The sequence below is a fragment of the Strix aluco genome, chromosome 5, assembly GCF_031877795.1.
Source record: "Strix aluco isolate bStrAlu1 chromosome 5, bStrAlu1.hap1, whole genome shotgun sequence".
In the NCBI taxonomy this organism is placed as follows: Eukaryota; Metazoa; Chordata; class Aves; order Strigiformes; family Strigidae; genus Strix; species Strix aluco.
The window spans coordinates 85,115,099-85,140,604 of NC_133935.1; the positions used below are offsets into that span (position 1 = coordinate 85,115,099).

General features: G+C 45.7%; 1 protein-coding gene across 4 annotated transcripts; it reads right to left on the minus strand.

The window, feature by feature from the left end:
• Nucleotides 1–9,915: 9,915 nt before the first annotated feature.
• Nucleotides 9,916–23,443, minus strand: LOC141924832 (endonuclease domain-containing 1 protein-like). Of its 4 annotated transcripts, XM_074828076.1 has the most exons (4): nucleotides 23,242–23,443; nucleotides 17,228–17,315; nucleotides 13,864–14,184; nucleotides 9,916–11,632 (listed from the first exon to the last, which is right to left on the minus strand). In XM_074828076.1, exons 3-4 carry the CDS (start codon nucleotides 14,146–14,148, stop codon nucleotides 11,087–11,089), a joined length of 831 nt encoding a protein of 276 aa, XP_074684177.1. In that variant the 5' UTR covers nucleotides 14,149–14,184; nucleotides 17,228–17,315; nucleotides 23,242–23,443; the 3' UTR covers nucleotides 9,916–11,086. The 4 variants fall into 4 exon arrangements, with proteins under 4 accessions (XP_074684177.1, XP_074684178.1, XP_074684176.1 ...); XM_074828077.1 differs by lacking the exon at nucleotides 23,242–23,443 and having other exon boundaries at nucleotides 17,228–17,511; XM_074828075.1 differs by lacking the exons at nucleotides 17,228–17,315; nucleotides 23,242–23,443 and adding an exon at nucleotides 15,710–15,786.
• Nucleotides 23,444–25,506: the final 2,063 nt, after the last annotated feature.

Below are 25,506 nucleotides of genomic sequence, written 5' to 3' on the forward strand. Positions count from 1 at the left end.
TTAAATAAGTGACCCTGGATTTTGGGTTGTCTTATTCAGCTATTAAATGCTGGCACAAGAAAAAGAGGAGTCAGAGCTTTTGAAATCAAAAAGCATGCTTCGTCCGAGCCATTGTGGAACTGAGAATGGCAGTTCAAATGACGTGTGGAAAATGAATCCTGTGGGGAAATTAAGGTTAATTATGCAAATATGTTGGTTTCAGATAGATTACGCAATCAGTCTTTTTCTCTCTGGCTAACCTGTGGGAAGTCTGGTGGAGCATCTGCCACCACGACCACGTAATTCTTCTTCCTTCATCCCCCTGATTTCTCAGTCGTGTCATGACAACTTTGTACTTCAGACTTATTTTAGTCTGGCTTCCTCGCTGTTTCTATTACTACACTGAGATGCACCAAGGCTGTTCCTGTTCACAGGCTTCCCAGCTTGGTTAATCCAAGATGTCCCTATTTGACACTTGGGAGTTCTCCTTTTCTCCTCTCCCTTTGCTAATCCTCATCCCCATTTCTCTTCATGTTACTTACTAATTACTGATGGGCTCTGCCTCTCAGCTGAATGGGGATTTTTCTCAAAAAGGTGGAGAGGAGTACCTTGTGAAATCACATCAGCAGCATTTTTTTTTCCACTTCAAAATAGGATAAAGCCATAGAAAGTGTCAATAACGCTTTGAAACATGTTTTAGTGAAGATGGTCAATCATGGTGCAGATTGCCTGGGCCACTGTAGGATTTCTGAGAAAGAATATGAGAGGTGGAAAATTATCAAGAATGATCTACATTTCACTGACCCTGTGGTGGAACAAGTGATGAAATAGCCGATATCAGATGAAATAGTAACTGAAATACTAAGTGGTGTCTTCTGCAAAAAGTACTGTGTGGGTTCTCATAGTAAATATAAATGAAGCCACAGAAAACCTGCCTCTTCCCAGCTGTAGTAAAGTATTTTTCCTGCTGTAGAGAAGACTTCTCTGGGAACTGTGGCATTCAGATCCAAACTCATGAAATCGATGACTTGCCAAAGAAGAAGCCAGACTGTACCAGCCACTCCAAGACCAGCAGTGGCAAACGAGGAGGAAGCCTGGACACTCAAATCCAGTGTGTGAAGGAGGCAGAAAATATTGTGACTTAATTCTTACAGGGACAGAGTGACTTTCTACCTACAGAGTACAGGTGGAGGGAGTGCACGCCATCACTGACAGACGGGGAAAGAGCCCTGCCTGAAACGGCTTCCCAGAAACACTTCTCCTCCTCCTACCATATAGCAGATGTATTGCTAATATAACTGCAGCCTCTTCCGAGCGACAAGGCGTGCATATGGACCAAGCACGTTAGATGATGGCACCATCATTACAGCCCACACACCACCTTCCCCACAAAGAGAGATACTGCACACCTGACGTCCCCCATCCCTTCCCTACCCAGACAGGTCAAACGCAGTCATGCTTTCTCTTCCTCACACTGCTCGTCTTCCAAAAGGAAATTAAAACCATTTACCCTCTGCACATAAGCTGAATATCTTACTGGACTCCCTCATGATTCAGTATACACGTGTATTCATGTCACCCGCCTCTTCCCAATTATTTTGGACTAGCCCCTTCCACAACAGTTACTACATTATTCCTCCAGCTCAGAAAAGGATGCTGCAGATTGTGGCAGTTCATTAATTTGACAGCTCCTTTCGTAGCAGCAGAGCACCAAAGAACCCAGTGCAAAGGCATTTGAGGACAGACTCAAGCATACAGGATACTCGACATGTACTTAAGATTACTGGGAATTTGTGAAGTTTGAGTAGTTTTCTGCCTCTCTTTAGCCACATTCAGCCTAGTAGGATGGGGTTCATCTACAAAATGCAAACTCTATGTCTGAGGCAGACGATGGGAGGGAACAAGTCCCTTTAGAAAGCAGTTCATCTCACCATATTGCCTACATATATATATATGTGCATGTGTGCATTTATTTATGCCACATATATATGCACATATATATGTACATATATATATACAGACCAAATGACTCATGGTCTAAAGGCACCTGTTCCTCTGCATTGACTGTAAACAATGCCCAGATTGACTAGATTAGCTGTAGATGCTTACATGGTGTATGTCAAAAGCAAAATGGGATGAATCCTTTCATTGTAATTCAGGAGAATTTAGAGAATTAGAACATGAGATCTTAGTGTAGTTTTTTTATTTAGTGATAAAAGTGTATGTGTCATTGGTTTGTATTCCTGTTGAGTTATTCTCACTCCATAGCCTTGATATTTATACTTCCCATGGCTTTTTTTATTCCTGTTGGAATAGGACTTATTTGTACTATGTATCTTTATAAAGATGGATATGTAACGGTCTATTACATGCTGTTATTTTGTATGGGAGCAAACAACAATCTGTATTTATGCAATAGATGACAGGTTTTCACACCTGTCAGCTGCTCGGAAGGCTGAAAGCAGTGGTACTAAGCTCTTCTGCTTCATTTGTTTGATGCATGTTACTTATTGTTAACATACCTCCGTTAAGCACTGCAGTTAGGCTGGCATGGCTTGTCCTGCTCAGGGCATTTCACTGGAGAAGGTTAATAATTCATCTACTCCTAGTATGCACATTTTAATGCAGATAACAAGAGCAGAGTCATATGTTTCCTACTGCTCCAGTGGTTTTTCCTCCTTTCCCTAGCCAGCTTGGCTCAGGGGCTCTCTCTCCATATTTTGTCTTTGTTTCTTGGAAATTAAGGGAGACGCACTGCTGGTGAGGGACCTGTAAGCAATAGTGGACAACTACTATGGGGTTTAATTTTCCTAGCTCTTAATGTCTACATAGAGAGTCTGAACCGAGGTCACATCCAACACAGGAGCTGTATATATACTTTATCAGGACCTATAACTCTCAGTTGAGCTGTACTTTACCTCTCAGTAGGGCTTGTTGGGCCTCAGGGGACATGTTTGTGTCTGAGGCTTGAGTCCTCAATACAACAAGCAGACAGAAGTAGAAATCAGTAGGACCCAGCCTGGGAGCAAAACGCCACCACTGGAAGAGGCTGTGGCCAACGAGACACCGTCACTGTTGTGCTTTCTCCGTGGCCACTCTCACTTGTTTTACATGAGATGTGGTGGTTGATATTTTATTAGGTAGACTTTGATTTTCTCAGCATGGAACAACTAATAAACTATAATAATAAATTGTTTTGGATGTTTGAAAAGCAGCTTGTTCTTCTTGATATTGATCTAAACTTTGAAAAATACATGATTTATTTTCTGTTACCCTCTCATTTTAACAAAAAGTATCACAAACTCAGGAACGTGTCGCAGGAAGGTACATTCTAAAGACCTGTGCTAAAGCTCACATCACATGTGTACTATTACAGTTAACCTTTAATATGCAGGAAGAAACTAAAAATATTTGAGCAAAAGAATCTCTGGCAATGATGTTTCCAAAACATGGAAGCAATTAATAATTTTTACAATCTAAGGGAAGTGGAGCTCCGTTAGCCCTAACCCTCCCAGGAGGTGGAAACACACCTATTCCTATACCATGGCCCGGAACCCAAGTGTGAGAAAATGTGTTTTTCTAGAAATCTGCAGTGTAAGAATCAGCTTGCATATTGCAATGCGTCATCATGTGGATGGTCACACTCAAAGAGTTGCGGTCAGTGGCTCAATGTCCAAGTGGAGAGCAGTGACGAGTGGCGTTCCTCAGGGGTTGGTGTTGGGACTGGCACTGTTTAACATCTTTGTTAGTGACATGGACAGTGGGATTGAGGCACCCTTAGCAATTTTGCCAACGACACCCAGCTGTGTGGTACAGTCGATACGCTGCAGGAAAGGAAAGTGCCATCCAGAGGGACCTGGACAGGCTGGAGAGGTGGGCCTGTGCAAACCTCATGGAGTTCAACAAGGCCAAGGGTAAGGTCCTGCACAGGGGTCAGGGCAATCCCAAACAAAATATAGGCTGGGTGATGAGTGGATTGAGAGCAGTGTTGCTGAGAAGGACTTGGAGGTATTGGTGGATGACTAACTGACCATGAGCCAGAAATGGGTGCTTGCAGCCCAGAAAGCCAACTGTACCCTGGGCTGCACCAAGAGAAGTGTGACCAGCAGGTCGAGGGAGGAGATTCTTCCCGTCTACTCCACTCTCATGACAACCTACCTGCAGTGCTGTGTCCAGCTCTGGGGGCACCAATGTTAAAAGGACATGGACCTGCTTGAGTGGGTCCAGAGAAGGCCACGAAGATGATTGGGGGACTGGAGCACCTCCCCTGTGAGGACAGGCTGAGAGAGTTGGGGGTGTTCAGCTGGAGAAGAGAAGGCTCCAGGGAGACCTTAGAGCGGCCTCCCAGGACTTAAAGGGGCTACAGGAAAGATGGGGAGGGACTCGTCATCAGGGGGGTAGGGAATAGGACAAGGAGCAATGGAATGGCTTTAAACTGAAAGAGGGTAGATTTAGACTAGTTATAAGGAAGAAATTCTTCACTGTGAGGGTGGTGAGACACTGGCACAGGTTGCCCAGAGAAGCTGTGGCTGCCCCCTCCCTGGAAGGGTTCAAGGCCAGGTTGGATGGGGCTTTGAGTAACCTGGTCTAGTGGAAGGTGTCCCTGCCCATGGCAGGGGAGTTGGAACTAGATGACCTTTAAGGTCACTTCCAACCCAAACCATTCTGTGATTCTATAATTCATTCTATGATATGTTCCTTCATATAGGTGTTTCCATGTGAGCTGGTCCCATCACAGTAGAGATAAGAGGAGTCTAGAGACACTCAGCTATCAAATGCAGGTGTCCACCCAGGTTGAATAGTTTTACAGACCCCATGGACTGTATCAGCCATTGATTCCATTGATTCTACTGGGAGCTCAGACAGCAGGTTGCATGGTAACACCTACAGATTGATCCAGTTGCCTAAAGATAGGTGTCTGCCATTATCTGAGACACCCAGGGGTGTCAGAGACATCCACACAGGGCTGGAAGCTACAACACGGCACCTATGAGAGGCCTGTCCTCCTCTGCCCTGATAGCCAGAAGCCAAGCAGCATGACTTGTTTGTGCCCAGCCTGCAGAATTACCCCTACGTGTAAACACCTACTATAAGATGCCCCAATAAGTGAGCCAGATCCCAGCCCTACAAATCACGAAGACTTGCAGAATCTTTCACTCAGCCCTTTAAATGCATTGCTGCAGAAACCTGATTAAAACATTTCCTGCCACCCTAAGACAAAATAATTTCTTAAGTTTGAATTTAAATAGGTTTTTTGGTTGCAATGACAAATAAAGAACAGTAATAGGTGGGGATCTTATGCACAAGTAAGTGGCCAAAAATGGCCCGTGTCTTAGACAATTTAGACAGTAGATATAAGACGAGGTTGAGGAGTGCAAGGAGGCAGTGAAAGAGTACAGATTTGCCTCTCAGTCACAACCTTAATGTGCAGCTACCTACACAATTTCTAGATTTGTTTTTACTTTTTCTATAGGAATAACAGCATGGCAGGGCAAATATGTGCCCATTTGGGGAGTATAAAGGCATGTGAGCAAAGACTTCAGGACTTCACCAAGCAATAGCTCCTCCAGTCATTTCCAGGTCTCTAACTCTCTAATTATTTTCTCCTCCAGTCTTGCTGCAGAAGAAATTCAGAGAAGATATTCCCTAAATAGATTTCATTTTTAGAGCTGTGTCATTCATAACTATACTAAGTACGACCCTTTCTGTCAAGAGACTCCAGAGGTGTCATCCCAACCCTGGGGAGGTCTATGTGGGAGGAGGGTGCAGTCCATGGTTTCAGGGCAAAGTTCTGCCTTTTGCAAGAAATGAAACTTGTTCTTCTACCTTGCCAACAGCCTCCACCTTCCCCCGTCTTCCTGACACAGCCCTTTCAACCATCTGATATACTGCCAGGACCCAGCTGTGCAATGCCCAAGAAGTCCAGCAGTGATGAGGGCTCCCAGATCAATGCTCAGACCCCAGTGATCCTCAGAGAAGCTCCCGGGGAGATGTCACCACAGGTGTCCCCAGAAAACCTCCCACCTCCTCAGGGAAGATGGTGGCAGCACCGCTGCAAGCTGACAAGAAAGTTGATTTCGCTCGGCATGTCTGGGGCGGGAGGTGGGTATCAGAAACACCCTGCTTCAGCGTTTCCAGACCAAAATTCTCAGAATTTCCATTTCAAGGGGAATTTGGAAACTCTTGGGGTTTTGTTCTGATTCAGACTGAAACCGCATTTTGAAACGACAAAATTTCCTGTGCACAAGTAGCCCTGTTTTCCAGCTTGCTTTGCTCAAAACCAAAGGTTTCTCTCTCCTCCTATTTTTAGTGTTTTCATGCTGCTCAAACTCCCTCAGTCCTTGGTGAAGTTTGGATTTAGGGCAGTGTAAGAGAAAACCAATAAAACTGAAGGTTTTTATACTCTCCTTTTTAGCCTTAAGTCACAGTGTACAGCAAAATGAAGATAATTCTATCATCGTTTTATGGATTGGACATAGTGGCACTGAGGTGCCTTCGTAAACCAGTCTCAGTCCCAGTCCAGTGCTCTGAACATTCAGAGTAAGATCTCAAAGCTGCAGGAGAAAATTACTGTTTGCCATTTATGCACGTAGCAGTTTGTTAAAACAAGTCTTCATTTGCTGAACTAAGAAAATGTGAGCAGGTTACTCAGAAAGAGATTAGACTCAGGTAACATAACTGGCGAAAGACATGCGGTTGTGCAATTTGTCAGAAACAGTGCAAATTTACATTATAAGCACTCTACAGAAGCCAACGTGATACTTAGAAAGCAAACATTAGTTCATAGTAGGAGACCTGATATCTTGGATCTGAAAATATTGATCTCAGTGATATCATTGTGGCAAGTGAAAAAGAAGTATCGCCAGTAAATATCCTGAGAGTTGTGTAAAATCCTACAGACACAGCATAAAGCCTTTCAGCACATGCAGTGTTAACTCAGCATGTGCAGTGTTAACTGTCTTCCTCAGTTTAAAATTTTATCAATTCCTCCACATCCTATCTGAGATCTCCATTTTCCTTTCTGCTGAAGGTTTCCTCCAAGCCCAGTTTACAGGTGGTCTGGCAGAAATTTTCCTCTTCCCCTTCTACTCATTTGTTACATCTGTGCAAAAATTTTCAATGACCCAGTTGTTTTGATGGTGCCATTCCCCTTTTATAAGCTCTCCAAAGACTTTTCTGCACTGTCTCAAACCTTTAGTTCATAAATTCAGGGCCCTTCTCTTTATCCCACACCGGATTTTGCTCTAGGAGTTGCTGACCATGATCTTAGCCCTTTGATTCAAGAAAGGGCACTAAAGATCGGACAGAAGTTGCCGTAGAGATGCAAAGATCCATGATTCATTGTTCCTCCATTTAACTGGCCAACAATAATATTTCACATATTTGGATGAAGTATCAAGAGGGAGAATTGTTTTTCAAGTCTCCAGGCTTTCCAGCTTATTTGGTGACCTTGCAACAACAATGCATAATGTGAAAATAGAGATGATGTTTGTTTTTCAATAAACTGAACATTCCTCTCTTCTAATAGCTCCCGGCAAGATGAAGCAGTTAGGTTAATGGAAATGATTTTTTTTTTTTTTCCTTTTTGTTGATCCATGTTTAACTGAAGACAGGAAATTCCTAGTGGGACCTCCTGTGAGACTCAGGAAGGACCCTCAAGGCTTTGAGCCTCATTTCCCAGGAAAAAAACCTGTCCCTGCAGGGTGAGATTAAGAGACGTGCACTCCCCTGGACAACCAGCTAGAAGATCAGCTTGGCAGTGCCACAAACAGCACATTTCATGCAGAACCACACACAGTACATTTACTGCCTACATGAAAGAGATAGCCATATCCAATAGCTTCAGTGTGTCCAACCCAGCAGATGGAGATGGAATCTCCTTTGCCCAGGAGATGGCAAAGCCCCAGTGAGGTGCTCCCAGCCTGCCTTCCCCATGTGGCAGCCAGAGACACTCCTGCAGAGCTTTACAGATAAACATATTGTATTTACTCTGGCAGAATGTTATAGCTGCTCAAAACCTGGATGCATCAAAGGAGTTTTGCCCAGCTGCTTTCTCAAGCAGAGTCCAGATGATGCCACTCTCTTGAGTTTCTTGTTTTCTTCTTTTCGGGGAAAGGATGTGACAACATGTTGTTCAGATCAAGCTGTTTGAACCATTGGTGTTTTTCGGAAAGGACTAAGCAAACTGCATGATCCAGCCCTTTGCACTGAAGTGAGCTCAGACAGTGGTAGGGCCCTCTGTGAGCTGCCTGCCTGTTCAAACAACCCCAGCGGGCAAAGCAATGAGCAACAGGGCTAATGGGGTTTAGCTCCCAGCATCCCCTCACAGCTCCTGGGCAAAATCATTTTTCCTTTGTGTCTAAAATCCCAGCAATCCACTAGTGCCCAGAGCTCTTCCTGAAGACAGACGCAGAGCAAACTGCAAAATTACGTTCCCATCTCAGTGCAGCTGCATCTTCCCAGTGGACAGAAGGAGCTTCCCACCCCGCCAGGGGCACACACATGATGCATGGAGCGGCTCTGGGGTCACGAAAGGGCTGTATCCCTATTCCCCATGCATAGCCAGGGTCAGCAGAAACCAGAGAAAATCACAGATGTAAACTGTCTGGGAAGATGCTCCTGGAGCTAGTGACCATGGGGCTGGGGCAGCTCCAAGCTGGGGTGCTGTGTGAAGCACCCCTGATATCTGCTGGAAGGCAGCCTCCAAGCTGATTCATTTATTTTTTTTGGCTTCCCATGTATTTCACATATTTGCTGTGGAGGGGAGGGCATTTCTGGGTACTGCCAGGGGAAAAGGTCCTGGGGGGGATCCCAGGGAGCTGATGGAGGGGTGACTCATGGGGGTGGTCAGGGAGTGGGGGATTCCAGCAGAGCCTTCAAAGCAGGGGTGGCAGGGCATGGGATGGGCAGTGGCGAAGACGAGTGTGGTTTCAAGCCCCAGCGGGTGTGAGGAGGCGGTTGAGCGAGCCAGAGGAAGCCCCATATACAACCCCAGAGGTGTCTGCAGAGGTCTCTCAACCTGAACTATCACTGATGGTTTCACCCCATCAGTGGTCTGTGCCAGCATCTGAACCGAGGAGCAAAAATCCATTGGGGCAGGGGACCTGGGACCACAGGGGCTACCCAGCAAAGAGGGGTGTGAGTCACATTCTTACCTTGTCCTCCTAAAAAGCAAAATATTCTCCTACCTCACTGAGCAAGACAGCTGGCACAAGCGAGTGTTATTGCTGCTCTCACTATGGCAGCTGGAGATGGCAGGAGCAGAGGTCCACGATGCTGCCGGGCACTGCCCAGTGGTCTGCGGTGGGATCTGGTTGCCTGTGCTCAGGTATCCAGAGCCACTGGAGATGGCCTGGCCTCTGGCTGCTGACCCAGATGGGAGTGGGTGTCCCCTAGGATCCTGCAGCAGATCAGCCAGACTGTCTGGATGCCTTGCATACATCAGGGCATCTCAAGTGGCCCAGGATGCTTCTATTTATGCAGTTGAGCCACACCTGGATCTTTGCTGGCTGCAATCAGAGCTCCGACACCCAGCACACATGGAGACACCTGCATATAGGTGTCTGACTCTGCACCTGAACCCCACCCCACGTTTCTGTGCAGCCTTCAAAGAGGTTTGTCCTGGGTGAGCGGTGAGACCCAGCAGGCTGATGAACAGCTCCTGAGCTGAGAAGTTCAGGCTCAAGCTGGTATCTCTGAAGTGAGAGAGTTTGTATGAGCCATTTGTACCATGATCCACATTGTTCATGCACATTCATAGGAAAAGTAACTGAAGTCTGGTGGTGACATTTCTGTAGGTGTTATGGCATCTTCAGATTGTGCTTGGACACCCTACCTCCTGCAAGGATGCTGTAGGTACTAGGGCATTACTAGTAGTGGAAAATTCAGAGGGAAGCAACTTCTGGTTTATATATAAGATGACTGTATGATCCAGCAGTGGATCAAATAATTTATATTGTAAACTACTCAGGAACTAAATTATATGGCATACATTGATTTTTTACACCCACTGAATACATTTCACAAAATCAGTTATACATAAATCTGCAGGAAAGGTTCAGAAGCAGAGCAGAGAATGAAATTATCCAACCAATGTATCACAGAAATTTATCTTTGACTGGTCAAATCTTGCTGTATATCTGATCCCTGAGCCTGGTTGTCTGACAGGTCATCTCTGGCTCTCAAGGTGCAGGTTCCAAAAGGAAGCAAACAAAAACCTGCTAGCAAATTTACATAAACACAGTCTCTGTGTAAGCTGAGGGTAGGGAGCCTAGTGACTAGATGTGGGTTATTTCCTTCCTTCTCCTTGTTTTATTTATTTATAGACCTCAAGAGAGCTGGGATGATCCTCCTATGCTTAGTTGTATTTCTTCTTTCCACCTTCCTCTCTATCCTTTGCTGTTGTCACTGGCTGTCATTGGTCAGAATGTATCTGTAGGATAAACCTTACAGACCCTCAGCAATTCTTGGGCTCTTTACTTTCCTGACCCCAGGATGAATCACAGAATCACCAAATCATTGAGGTTGGGAGGGATCTCTCGAGGTCCTCTAGTCCAGACCCCTGATGAAGCAGGGTCAGCTATAGCAGGTTGTCCAGGACTGTGTCCAGTCAGGTTTTGAGTATTTCCAGAGATGGAGACTCCACAACCTCTCTGGACAACCTGAGCCCCCCTAGAGCCACCTTCCTTCCTGAGAAGGTGAGGAACAAGTCAGCAGCACATTATCAGTGATACCTAATGAGGAGAGGAAAGAACTATGATCTGTATATAAGCATGGAGAAAAAGGGAAAAAACCGTAAAGCCCCTCTAGTCTCAGTGAGAAGATCCAATTTCCTTGCCCATGGGCTGTTAACCAACCTGTCCTTCCAGAGTGGCCAGGGCAAGGACTCCTCCCTGAGAGCTCCCTCCAAGGATGGGCAGCACCAAGCAAGCCAGCTGGAGGCTCTGCTGACCTCTTTCTCCCTTTTATGAAAGGAGAAGGTGCTCTGAGAGACAGAGCTTGAAAACTGCTAGAGAAGGAAGCAGGACAGATGCTGCACAGGACACGTGGCGACGCTGCTAGTGGCAAAGGCTCCCGAGCCCTTTATACCCAGGATGTGAGGTGGGACTTATTCCCGGGGACAGCTGCTGTCAAACAGAGAAACCTGGTCCCTCCCGTAGAGGTGGGTCAACATGTCCTCCAGCTCCCCCAGTGTGAGGAGCTGGACCTTGTTCTTGTCATTCTCAGCGATGACCGCCCAAGCCTTCCTGTGGTTGGTGTCCACCTCACAGCAGGCACTTGACCAGATGTGGCTGGGTTTATTAACCCTCCCCTTGGCGATATAGTTGTTCCCAGGCACGGCACCCACAATGACATAGGTGGTGTTACAGCCCTTGGTGCTCCTGATCATCGTTTGCTGCTCGTAGTTGTTCCAGGCACCGCCGTTGAGCTTCTCATCCTGGGGCACTATGTTGGTGAGGGTGAAGGTAGCCGTCCTGCTGTCGGAGTCAGAGTGATGGCTGCTGGGGTTCAAATGGCCACGGTTCAAACCCGTCAGGTTCTTGTAGTCTTGGAGGATAGCCTGGCTCTTGCTGAGTTGCTCCAAGCTGACGCTGAAATGATTTAAGAGGGTCCACTCTCTTTCCATAGTTTTGGGATAAATTGAACCCATTAGCTTGACAAGTAAAGAAGAGGAAAAAGTGTTAGTATTGGGGATGGGAGTAATGGAACAGGTTTCTCTGGAGCAGGAGTCAGTGAGTGATGAGCACCCATTTTTTGTCATCTCAGTGTACGAAAACACATGAATCAGAGAGAAATCATAAATCTGCCCCTCCCCAACAAACACAAGAGATTAAAAAAAAAAAAAAAAAAAGATTAGAATTTGACTGCTCTCGATTTGACTTGTGACCTTTGAAATCCAGCCTGCAGCCTGCGGTGGGAGTGTGGGTGGACGCATGAGACAATAAGCATTTTCCACTCCCAGGTTTGAAAGGTGACTTTGGTGAGACATGTCCCCTGCCACATCTGGTTCCCTTTCCTCCCTTCTCCACACACCACATCTGCCCAGGGCTCTCCCCTGTTCCTCCCACCCCCATTAATCACATCCAACCTTCATCACTTTCATCTAATCACGCTATCATCAGCTCTGGCCTTTGCTCTGTTCAGCCCCATTTCCACAAGAGTTCTCTCAGTATCTATGAAAGGTTTTCATGCCTTTTTTAATCCAATCTGTCAACACCCTCGTGTTTTACAAGCTTAGGGAAAACAAGCACACAGATATCCTCTTTGAAGGTTGGGTGTCTTAAGGAGTCCTTGAAGGTGGACAGGATGGGAAGAGGATGAGCAGAAGAGCTGTGGAGCCCACAGGACTCCCAGGAGAAGATGAGGAGGACACAGCCCTTTCTCCTCCTCTCCTGCTTTGCCCCTTAATTGGGAAGAAGTATGAGTGGTTGCTGCTGAAACATCAGCATTCACCTCCTCTGACCCCATACACAGCAAGATGTGTCAGGAACCCTCACCTAAAGGTGAAGTGTCCCTGGGAGGACTATAGTTCATTGTGAAGATGAAGCTTTTTGCTCACTAAGCAAAAATACCTCAATGCAAGTGGGATCTGCTACTGCAGTGCTAATAACGTGTCTCGGAGCTGATCTGTGCCAGGGAGAACAGATGTGTTCTGTCTGCAGCATCACTGAAAATAAGCTAGAAACGATCAGTCTCTTCAAGGAGCTCACGATCCCCAGAGAGACATGGGGAACCGAAATCCTGCAAAAAGACCTCTGAAGAAAGTTAGCAAAATCACAGATTTCACAGATGGCCTGGGTCTATGGTCCAGGAGGAAAAGAGAGAAGTTTTTATCCCCTCTAAATGCGGAGGCTGCAGTGGTGCAACACCATATTAGTTGCTTGAGTTCCTATGAGTAACAAGTCCAAATGTTTTTTTTCGTAACTATAACACCTTTCTCTTCATATTTAGGGAAACATATCTAGCCTTCCTCTGGGACAGGGCATATGGCTTTCTTCTGTGGCTCTTTTTTATCTAAATTCCCTGCTGCTACTGTGCCCCCAGCAATGACCTGAATTTCCTCTTCTTCTGTTCCATAATTTGCTTGGTCTTTTTTACTGAGGGTCTGAAGTTTGTCAGAAAGACGTTCGGGAGGGCTCTGTAGTTTGTGGAGATCTGTGTGTCTGGTGGATCCTTCTGAACCAAGCCTGAGGCAGTGGTGGTAAGGAGCAACTGCAGGTGGATGGAGATCGTGCACTTCTGACTTGACTGATACTGATCTTACTCACTTTTCACTGCCTGAAATATCACGCAATAAATTCACCCAGTGTTAACCTAACCCTCTCATCGCCGAGTGCCTGTGCCTAGACTTTTTCACTGGGTCATCTCACCCAGTTCTGAGTTTCTCTGCATTTCTCTCATGCCACTTACAAAGCCAAATTGACTCTTAACTGGGAGCAAATAAGCTATGTCAGGAATACAAAACAGTTCAGGGTGAAGTGGAAGTCAGAGCCCAGCACAGCTGGTCCCTCAAATGTAGCTGCTGTTGGATGTCTTTTCCCCACTGTTTAGTCCCCCATCACAGCACGGGGCAGGGAGGAGGATAATTTGACTTAATGTAATGCAAATTAATGTAATGTAACATAATTTGACTTAATGTTCCTGTAAGGTCAATGCAGAAAAACGGGCACTTTTAGGATATGACTCATCTCATCCTCCTGCTGATGTCTCAAACTCATCAGAGGAATCATGTGGTGAAGGTGTTTGAAGTCAGATGAGATGAATCCCATCCAGTGGGTCCATTTGCATGTGTGTGTGGGTGGGAGGAAAAAGAAGTATTTGGTTAAATGCTGCAGTTATCTTTTAATGACTGGAGGGTGACGCGCTGTAAGAGAGGACACTCACCTGGGGCTCAACCAGCCACGTTTTAGGTCTCTTGCCAGGTCCAGGCTGGTAGAGGTAGGCAGAGTACACAGGAATACGCCTGGTCCTGTCGTACAGGGTGGCAAAGTAATACTGGTTCTTGTAACGCTGGCAGATCCAGGCTGGGCTCTCCGGCTCCAGGGCTTCATTTGGGGGGGTTTCCCGGAAGAAAAACTGAGGGCATGAACTTTCAAAGGATGTCACCACCTCACTACGTCCCAGCCAGAGGCAGCTCGCTGAGACCTGCAGCAGCAGCAGCAACAGCATCGCGGGGAGGATTTCGAGTGAAGGGCTCTTGCTCACCTGGAGGGAAAATGCAGAGTTACACTCAACTTGGAGAAAGCTCATCGTGACCTGGAGTCATTTTTATGCTTGTGGGACATGACTGGCAGAGGAGGGGACTATGAGGGACCAAGGAGGGGACAGCATCTGTCCTCCTGGATATGGACAAATCAACAGGGGAATAAGGGTGAAATCTAAAATAGGTTTTAGGTGTCTAGAGGAGACAGCAGTGGGAGAATTTAGCCCGTCTGAGGAGGGATCCAAACCCACTCCACGTCTAATCAGCTCACACAGCAAAGTTTTCTGGGAACTGAGGCATGGTGTTGGGACAAGATCACCTCTTCCAACCTACCTGTGTTGACCAACAGTTCAGCTTTTGCACTGGCACTGTAGAAAAAAATCCTGAAGCAACCCAGGAGCTGCAAGCCCCTATATCAGAATACCTTCTGGTCTGAGGATCTTCCCACATCAAAGGACCTGCAGCTGGGCACATGCTCTGCTCAGCCACCTGCAATGCTGAACTGGGCTTTAGTCTCGCAGTGGATTTGGAAGGGAAACAACAGTGATGCTGTGCTTCCTACACGTCCCTGGCCCCATCCAAGTTCAGAAAAATATGCAGCTCTTCCGTAACTCCTCTGTGCTCACAGCAGGATTAACCTCCCCTAAAGTTAGGTCAGGTGTTTAACCTTAAGTGGTCCAGCTTGGGGTCCTGGCTCTCAGCTGACATTAGGAAATGTGTGTCCTGCTGCTCAGCTTGCATTTTCCGAGTGTCCAACCCCAGACAATGGACTTGCAGACACACGGATACAGAAAGAGAAGTGGCCAAGCAGATGGTAGCAGCAAGCACAAGGGATGATGCCTCTGTCTTATCAGCACCCTGGCTGCTGCTGTAGCAACGCAGACACTGAGGGGCAGCTCTTCCCATTCTTTCCAGAGAAAAGTGCTGAAAAATTCCCTGTGATGCTGACAACGATGCAGGGTTCTTTACCTTCTTTCAGATGCACCACAGGCTTAGGGATAGCAGTGATATGCCCATTTTCATTGCTAGTCATTCGATGGAGTGGTTTTAAAATAATTAGCATTTTAAATAAGGCAGCCAGGACAAGCAGCTAAAAGGATTAATGGGAGAGAAAGCTGCTGTGGCCTCTAAAACACAAAACCCACCCTTGGCTGGGGAAGTGTCTGAGTTGAGGACTACTGAAGGCTTGAAAATTCACCTTGCACATTTTCTCTTTTCTTATTCTTTTCCCTGAGCCTCATCTATTAAATTCCTTTGGATATTGAGCTAGATATACCTTTGCTCTGACCCAAGACATCTGGTCCTTTATCTCTTTACTAGCACTGGATCAGGAATGTGATGATCAGTAAGCTGAAAACTGAGAAAAGTGAACTACAAGAAGTGACTTATTACAGAACTCTGCAGAGCATGACTGTACCTGCCCCAGGTCAGGCAGAAAAGTTACTGAAAAGTCCTTCTTTTGCACCATCCCCTTCATGAGCTTAAAATATAACTAATTTAATATCAGATATATTGAAACCCACCTACCGTGTGAAAGGGTGGCACATAAATATTTTTATTCACAGGACTCTGCTCGCAGTCCCGGCGTGGTAGAGGACCTTCAAATGTCTCTGCTACAGTCTGAAACTGGCTGTGACCTTAGGGCGGTTTATATATGATTTCCAGGAAGGCAGAGTTGTTAGATTTCTCAAACAGGGTTTAGAGTAAGTTTGTCCAGGGGTGGAGCCAGGACCTGTGTTTTTCCAGAGGTCTTTTGCAAGGTCATTGGTGGAGTTATGGTACTCGGCAAGCTCCCCCCCCACTCTTATGAAACAGTTTGATGTGAATTTTCCAGGTGAGTTGGCAAATGAAACTTAATTAGGCAAGGTGTTTTATGGCATTTCTGATAACCTTGAATCAAGTCTTCCCTACAGCTGTGAGCCAAACTCTGCCAGCGGGCCAAAATAAGACCTTGAATCAACCCTTTCCCAACATCACACACGAAAGAGGGTACAAAACAAACTCCCATCTGCTTGGTGCATGCTGTACTGACAGGCAGTAATTTGTAAGATAAGTGATGCTGCCAGATCAGGTGTAAAGGAGAGCCTGGCTGCACTAGCCACCCTCAGATCAGGAGGGGACTCTGCCTCCAGCATCTTCAGTGCATCTTGTATAACCTTTGTCAGACTCCTGTGCAGGCAGGGACATTCAGATACAACCCAATACCTGGTGTTTGCTCTTAGTTAACCAAGACCTTGCTGAAGCCTAGGCAATAATTCATCCCCAAAGAGATGTGCCAGATAGGCATGAGAAATTGCAATCATCTAGGCGAGTAATGAAAAAAAACATGACAGAATCTGTTTTCCTGCAATTGGACATCTAAGTTCACCATCCCTGTACATCTGTTCCCAAGGCTTCCCATGCTGATCGTTCCTCTGCAGCATCCTTGGCCAGGTTCAACATTTGGCTGGGGCAGCAGGTGAGCAGCAGGAACACTCCCACCACTTCAGAGCACCCCACCAGGTTTTGGTGACTTTTCCAGATGGGTGACACATTGCCAGAGCTGCTGAGGGCTTCAGATCTAGTGGGATCACCTCCTGGGTGTGCCAGTTCATAGTACTTTATTCCCTTTGGGAATAGCATTCCTTCTTTGAGGTTTTGATCCAAGCATCACCAAAAGTGATATTTTTTTTTTTTTTTTCCTGGACCCCACCTGATTTTATTATTTTTTCAAAGAGCAGGGATTAGCTCATATGATGACAATTTCCAAGCTACTTCCAGTCTCTTCTGCCTGTAAGTGTCTCTCATATTCTCCAGATCTTTACTTTTCTATGATTGAGTTTCTTTCACAAGTCATTCCTTCTGTCCTTGCCCTCCTTAACATAAAATATTAAAGAGCTGCAAAATACAGTGCATGCACAAACTCTCATTTTCTCCTGGGGGGGGGGGGGGGGGGATGTTAGAGCTCTGCAACTTCAGCCCACCCTTTGTCTGATCTACTTATTCTGAAGTTAAGGAAACACTTTCAATATTGCAGTCAATGGTGAGAAAGGAGCAAGAGCTTACCCTGAAGCAGAGTCTCAGAACAAGCAGCTGAACCGTTGCTTCACTCTTCTCCCTGGAGAAACGTTTTTCTGATCCCGCAAGAGTCACACTGCAATATATACCCAGTCATAAGTCTGCCCGTTTTCATAAAAACGGAAGCTCACAGAAAAGAGAAGATTTCAACCGTTATTCAGAAGAAATTTGTTCATGCCTGCCCAGAAACGGGGTGACAATTGCTATTTGCTATTTCCGCAGGATTCTCCCAAGTTTGCTGACTTGCAGCATCACATGCCAGAAGCAGATAACTGCATCTGATGATTTCCCTTTCCATTTCCTCATTCCCCATGGGGTGCTGCCGCTGCAGCACCTACACACGTTGCTGTTCCTGGCAGACCATCTCTGGTGGCATTAGACCAACCAGCCTGTCTCTGAGTACACACAGATGTTCACAGTTTGCTCTTCTACAGCCCCTCAGAATATAATTAATATGGTCAGGCTACAGATTTTCCCTTGCTTGATTGCAAAGTCTTTGTAACACCACTTACTAATGCCACCCTACAGACCCTGGGGGCACAACTTGGTCTCTGCTTGCTGCTGCACAGCCACCGCAGAGCCTGTGTTCAAATAGGATCCCAATCTGCCCAGAAAGAAGGCTTGGTGAAGACAGCGTTTCTCTCCTTAGCAGTGGATAAAAGGGATTTGGGGGGATGGATACAGAGATCAAGGTTTGGTAGGCTGTGCTCTCTGGACCTCAGAGGACAGAGGGAATGAGAAGGGTTGGCTCCTATGGTCTCTCTAAGGACAGCTGGAGGAAAGATGCTGGTTTCCTACATTATTAGTGGGGTGGAAATGGGACTGAAGATTGTTAATGATTATGACCAAGAATAATCAGAAATGCGTATGACAAAAGTCAGGGACTCCAAGAAGGGTCCCTTGTCCTGAGCTGCACATTGGAGCATAGTTAAAGGGGTCTGGTAATATTTTGTACACATTTTGACTAAAAGCTGCAGGGAGCATGACTATTTGCTTGAATTTTTAATTTCTATACATACCCCTAGTCCCCAGGCCACATGCTGTGTGTCTTACCCTATATATCTCTGAACCCCAAGGGTTCAGCTTCTCTGATCTAGCAAATGCTCCCTCCTGTAGCCCAGTAAAAGCATCAGTGGGAAGCAGTTCCTTGCACTGGCTTTCACTCCCTGAGCTCTGCCCTTGCTCTGTGGTCCTGCTACATTTTGTCAGTGCAAGAGCTTGGCCATTGAAAGCATGTCTCGAAGTACTGGAGCTTCTGTGTCTCTAGATTAAAACAGCATTCAATGGACATTTCTGAAGAAGAATAACAAAGGGCTGAGCTTGATGTTGAGGCAATACTTGCTGGTCCTCTGCTTTTAACACAGTAAAGTATCAGGTCATGGTTGGAGTGCTGCCGCTCACAAAAAGTTCTTATATACAGAAAAAGGAAGAAGACAGGCAGTCAATACCAACTTCCTTATTTTTTTCAGAAGGGACTTAAAATATCCACCATGAAATAGTAAACAGCCAATTAGGTAATACAATCAATACCCAGCTGGTATCTCAAAAATGCAATGGAAACATAGTTCAAGTTTTCAAAAGGCCTGATGGTGAAATCCCACGCAGAGCAATTTGCAGCAAGCCAGTCTTGGATAACAAGAAGTTTTTCCATGTAACTGGCATCAACAAAAGCTAACCTGGGTCAACTCTTACAGCGGACTAGTGAAACTGTTTAAAATCCTTATGTGAGCACTCTCCTTTTGAAAATGGAGGAAAATAAGTCCAGTTAGTTGTGAACGAATGATCAGTGGGAATGAACCCAAACTCTTCCACTTGTCCACAGTTTTAATTAATCCGGGCAAACTTTCCTGAGTATATCCAAAAAACTTACTGTGTTTAAAACACAGATAACAGTCTAGAAATTCTGTAACAAGTTGGTTGTTATAACCAGAAATAACCAGAAGCAGCCATAAACCTCTTGTCCTGCTCCTAAGGTCTATGAGGTCATACTTTTGCATTTCACTGATTTTCACAAAAATTGTGCTCTAATGCTTAATAACGGGCACTATTCTCCCTTTGATGTCAGTGTAGGCGGTGCCTACATGTTGTCCAGAGCTGTGCACTTTCTGGATGGAGAGGTGATGTGAGTGATGTCAAATGAGCTTTCCTGCAGGCCAGCTCCCATGTGGTTTGTCCTGTAAGACAAAGTGCCGTTTCTTCAACTTGTAAAGGTCAGAGATGGAAAAATCCTATTGAATCCTCCAGTATTCTCCCAGTTGGGAACCCAGAGATTTGTAGATGAAGTGCTTCCAATAATTTTTCCATGTCATGGTTGAAAAGAAACAGGACTTGCAGTACTTTTCTGGGGAAATTGTATCAAAGTCCAGACCTGGCTTCTCCACGAGGATGTTCTCCTGACATCTATCTCAGCTTTCTTTCTTTCATAGGCTGAAGACAGCAGTCCAACCCCCCCTCAAAGCAGGGCAAGCTCTGAGGTAGCTGTCCAGATGCAGGGAAATGCAAATAACTCTTGTGATTGCAGCGCAGGAAAAAGGTGATTTTTGAATGAGCAGCATCAGCGGAGGGCACTATTTCTACTGCAGAAAAAGAGGTGCCACCAAAGCCTTCTCTTGAGTCTTCGGTCCCCGTGGAAGAAGCAAACGAATAGCCAGAGAGATGCTAAGTAGATTGACCAGTGTAGGTCTTCAGGAAGGAGTAAAGCACATCAGCAGAAGCTAAACGGGCATGAGAAAACAAAATGTAAGGAAGAGAAATGTCGCTTGGACATGTGAATTGAGGAGAGGTATGCTGTTCTGGACTGTCCTCTTTAGAGGGCAGCAAAGATCCTGGTATCCCATGGCCACAGGCAGGACCTGAAGATGTCCAGATGCTGGACATGCCACCTTATTGACCTGTGTGTCACCGCTGGTTTTGGGAGATACTCTGCTGATGTGAGTGAGGACAGAGAGGGTGTATAGACACCTCAAGGCCAGCTCACTCTTTTGCAACAACCGTGATGCTGAGACACGCATGTCTCACCATACCGTTATGCCAAGTATGTTCACCCTTGCCAGGTGTTTGAACAAGCGTGAGCCTCAAGTGACGGTTAAAAAACTGATCCAGATCAGACCAGAGATTTGAGGTGCCCAGAAGAGGCAACAGCTGCTTCTTCTATCCCTCCCCAGTGTCCCAGAAGTGGTCTCAAAGCAGGTCTGCCGTGCAGCTCTCTGTTAAGGAACATGGCCCATCTCCCATGCAAACAACACAATTCTTGTCCAGGGCCATGTGGGAAGTTTCACATTTATGGAGAAAATGCAGGGAAAAGGTAAGGATGTGAAAGATTTACTAGGTTGCCTAATCCCCCCAAGGAGAGCAGGTGTATATTATCCATTTTAAACTATTTACCTTGAGCTATTCTTCTATGCAACATGCCAAATGCTGGCTTGTGACAATCTTTGCATTTTGGAGACAAATGTGTTCAATCCATCCCTTCCCCATAAGGATCAACAGTGTTTTTAATATAGTACAGTTCAGCTGAAAACATTGGCACATGATTTGGGTAATTAGTTTTGGGAATTAATTTGGGATTTAGTTATACTAACTCCACCCAACGGAGTGCCACGGCCCCTGTGCATGCAGAGCAGGTAACGCTTAGGTGACAGTGGGGTCTCCTCCTTGCCACCAATGAAGCATCACCCTGCTACAAATACTCACCAGCCGAAAGCTGTCGAGTTGCCTGTGGTTACTTTCACTCTTTCAGTTTCATTCAGCTTTGGAGACCAAAAATCAGTCTGTTATTTTCACTTTCTGATTCTCATGCAGCAGCACGGAGTCCGCTGGGGAGTTTTAGGCAATAACCAAAACCCCTTGTCACAGGTGCATGCCAGTACTTCTGTGGGTTGTGTGCCGATGGATGAAGAGACGGCAGCAAGGAAAAAGCAGGGTATTTGTCTGGGAGCAAAGGTAAAATGTGGATGGCAAAAGCAGTGTTGTAATATCGATGTAGAAGGAAAATAAAAGCACTGTGTTTGTACCTATGGCACATGGCGATCTTAAAATAATCTTATATTAAAATCTTACAAAGGAAGAAATAATAAGAGACGCACATCCCCCAAATCTCTCTCTATGGGATTCATTCATTCTAACTCAGGCATCTGAGAGAGATATTTCCAAACCTGCCCTTTATAGTCAATGGAGAGAAAAAGGTGTCTCCAGAGATAGCTCATGTTAGCCCAAATTAAGCAAATGTAAAATCTAAAACTGTAAAATAGTCCAAATTAAAGTGTTTATTTCTGTGTTGAGTATACAGGCAGTCAAAGCTGATAGCTCAGTCACAGATGTCTGACTTCAGATATTTAAAGCCTTGAGCAATAAATCCACCCCCTCTCTTGGTGACTCTGGTTGTGGGGCATATCTGGAAAAGCCTTGCAGGTCAAGTCATACCATCACGGGGGTCATGTCTCCAGGTTTCGAAACAGCTCTTTCCCACGTACCCAGGAAGAAGCTCAGTTCTTGCACTGTGGTATGAAAATCAGCAGAGAACTTCTGCATCTTAGCGTCTTTTGTGGACTAGAAGTGGTTGCAGATGCAGTCTAGGTTATGTCAGAGAGATGGGTTTCCCCACGGAAAAAAATTTGTTTGCTCGAAGTTCAAGAAACTCAACCCCATGACTTGAGGTGTGTGTGGGGGGGAGGGCTGGCTTCTTGCTGACTGCAGTAAAAAAGGTGCGTGTTGAATCGACGGGGAAATCCTTCCAGTGAGGTCAGGGCTGGGTGGTCAGGGCTGGAGAACGTGTATGCTCGCACATTCGGGTCAATAAGCATGGATCACTCCTGACTAGATCTTCCTTGCAATGCCTCCTCACGTGGCCTGAGTCATGAAAGATTAGCACCAAGGGGAGGTCTAGACAGATCTGAGATCTGTCCTTCTGCATTCTCTAGGACTTGTAAGACCCCTTTTTTCCATCTCTCCAGTTTGCTTCTCCCTCAAAGGGCTCTCTCGTTCAACTGAGCAGCATGGTGGCTTCACTGCTGTACCCAAAATAGTCAACCCCAGCCTTCAGCACAGCCTGTCAAGGCAATTCGGTGAGAAAATGCACTTTCCCTGCAAGCTGGAGTATGTCCCATTCCCCCTCCTCCAGAGCCTGAATTTGTGGGATTTCCTTCCTTCCACTACGCAGTGATAAAAGCACACTTCTTCATAAGATACAGCAATGCTCACAACTGTGCTTTGATTTCAGGAACAGAAATATATATTTAAGAGGATTAAATATCTTTACTTATTAATACAACCTGTTTATTAAAGCCTCTGTTGATTTCTCCTCCTGGAAGATGTTTGTATATTAGGGCCGGGATTTCACCATGTATGTGGACTCCCAAATCCTGTTGAGACTTGGCTGGTTTGAAGCAGCTCTGAGATATGCTACCAAGGTGGTCTGAGTCATGGAGCACACATCTTCAGAAAATAGATTGAGGGATTCAGGACTGTTAAATCTGACAAAGGGGAGGCTGAAGAGCAGCCCAATAGCTGCCTACAGCTACTTAGAAGAGCAAAGATAACGAAGTCAAGCTCTTTGTGGTAGAGCCAGGCACTATAACAAAAGGCAGCAGCCACAGACTGTAGCTTGGGAGGTGCAGGTTGGACAACAGGATAAAAAAATGTCTCTAGGCAGGTAGTACAGTGCTGCGACAGGTTGTTGGGAAATGACAAATGATGAATTGTGGCAGTGACTCAAGGCTTAGCTGGATGAAACCACGGCTAAGCCAGTCTAGAGCTGACAGTGCTTCCGCTTCAAGCAGGAGGGTGAATTAGAGTCTTCCAGATGATGTTGCCAACCAACATATCGATGATCTTATGGTAGATGCATCACCCATCTTACGCCCCCCCTCCCCACCACTGCCCTGCCCACTCAGGTATTGTCTGAAAAATTATAACAAGGCAGTAGATGGCTAAATTCCCTGGTCCTGAGAGTTGTACATTAAAGTAATTCTACAGCCCAAAGCCATAAAAAACACACCACATACCTCAGAGAGCCAAGAGGAGGGCACGTTTCCAGATTCCTGGTTCAGACTCCTCTGGGGGACAGACACCAACCAGATGAGACCCCATCAGCTCATCTCTCCTCATGAGGAGAGGCTGGCGATATCCAATGGTCTTTGCACCAACCCTGTTGCTCTGCTAGCCTTGAAAAATCACCTCACTGTGAGAACTGCGCTTCAACCGCTCAGGAGCCCCAGGTCGGCCCTCTCTGCAGTAAACACAAGCTGTGTTACTGCACCTTAATTATGCCGAGGGTAATTAGCAGTTACGTCAACATGAAGATTTCCAGTTAGGCTGCTGGCTCACTCTGTATGGAAATTAGGTTGTTGATTGTGAGCGGAAATATGTCAGACCAAACTCCAGAAGAAAAGCCTCATCGCTAATCGGGAAGAACGGCCTCTTTGCTCAGGGATTTTGCCTTGGGTCATCTTTGCTGCACTTGGCATCCCCTGAAGCCCGTGGATGTGGCACGGCAGGAAGAGCCAGCTGTCCAGTGGGAAACCCTAATCTTCACTTCCCCTCTGAAGATGTCAGCTCTAGTTGTTCAGGGCTCACTGCCTCTAGCCAGAAGAGATGTGATAATGATGCATGTAGGAGGGTGGCAGATCCTGACGATATACAGGCATCATCTTCTGTTAGGAGACAGAAGTTGTGATTTAAGAGAAAGCCCTTGGAGACGCTGAAGCTGCCAGGAGAGACCTTATTCCTGTTAAGTATAATCTTAACTATGTGTTTTTTAATTTTGTATTTTTGTGACTTCTTGCCATTACTGAAAAACCCAGACTTCTCAGTAAATGGATACTCATTCATAAATCTTGCTCAGTGCTCATGCTCACTGATTTCTGAACATATTTGTGATAAAAGGATTCATCCCACTCAGCTTTTGGGAAGGTGATAAAACCACTGGGTATTAAGTGCTAAAATGCCACTTAGGTTGATCTTAGGAGTTCATTCAACAAACTTACTAAGTTTAAGTTAGGATCTGTGTTTAAGAGAGCATGAGCAAACAGCCTGCACTTCCCAACTGCAGGGTGATGGTTTTTCTTACAGTGGAACAGGAGCACGAGCCAACCACTTGAGTACATATGGTGGGAGGTCAGCGTGAAACACTTTGCATTCTGAGTGCCCGAGACATAAGATGTTAATGTTTTCCAAGTGCATTTAAAGAATGTATATGTTAAAGACTGTGACTAAATCTAAAATCAACAAAATCTGCTCTCTACTACCTGCTACTTAAAATTTGCATCTGGAATATAAGATGAGGAGGACTGGTGGGAATAGAGCAAGCGCTCAGACACAGAGGCCCGCTGCTGCATCATGATGTGTGGGTGAAGAAAGTAGCCAGGACTCAAACCCTGGCCAGGAACATTTCTTAATTAAGCTGTATTCACAAGAAGCTGGCCCTTGAAGCCAGACTAACACAGGCAAACAATTGCAACAACCCCCTCCTAGCTCACCCTGTCAAAATGACTCAGACTCCCAGATTTGCTTCTGGACCTCTCTTGATTTCACCCTTTTGAAGAGCTGGTTCTCAGCGCTCTGTTTAGAGTCAATAAAAGATGAATACACATTTCCAGGACACAGTCCACACCAGGCAGATGAAGTGAATTATACTATAAAAGTGTTTATTTCTCTCTGATGACTATAAGGGATCCCAGGGTGACAAGCTCTGATTTACACCTATAAGATTACAAGGGATGAGTGCCACTTTATGTTGCCATCCCTATATACATGATGCCTATTTTATATTACTCACTTAACCAAAGCATAACATCAAAATACAAAAGCCATCCTTTTCCAAAGCCATTTCCTTATGGACAGACCTCTGACGCAAACAGTCCCTCCTCATTCATTCTCATGACCTCAGCATGTCAATCCAGCAGGAATTTCAGGGGAGTTTTGTAACCTTCCTGGAGGACCTGCTGCACTCACAGCACCTTTCCTGTGTGGCAGGGTGCTGTCTTGAGAGCAAAACAGAAAAATAATCAGTGTAGCAAGGAATAGGAGGGAAGGATGCACTGCATGCAATTCAGTCTAACTGTTCTTAGATCCAGTTGCTTGATGTGGTTGGAGAAGCCAACAAGAGGGTGAAGACCAGAGATTTATTTTTTGCTTACTTCTTGGCAGGGTTGGCTGGGTTTAGAGTAGTGCTTTGCATGCTTCTCAAGCCCAAAATAGCTGTTAGCACCAGAAAATCACCTAGTGTGAAGATGAGCTCATGCTAAACTAGCTATTGGCTAGATGCAAAT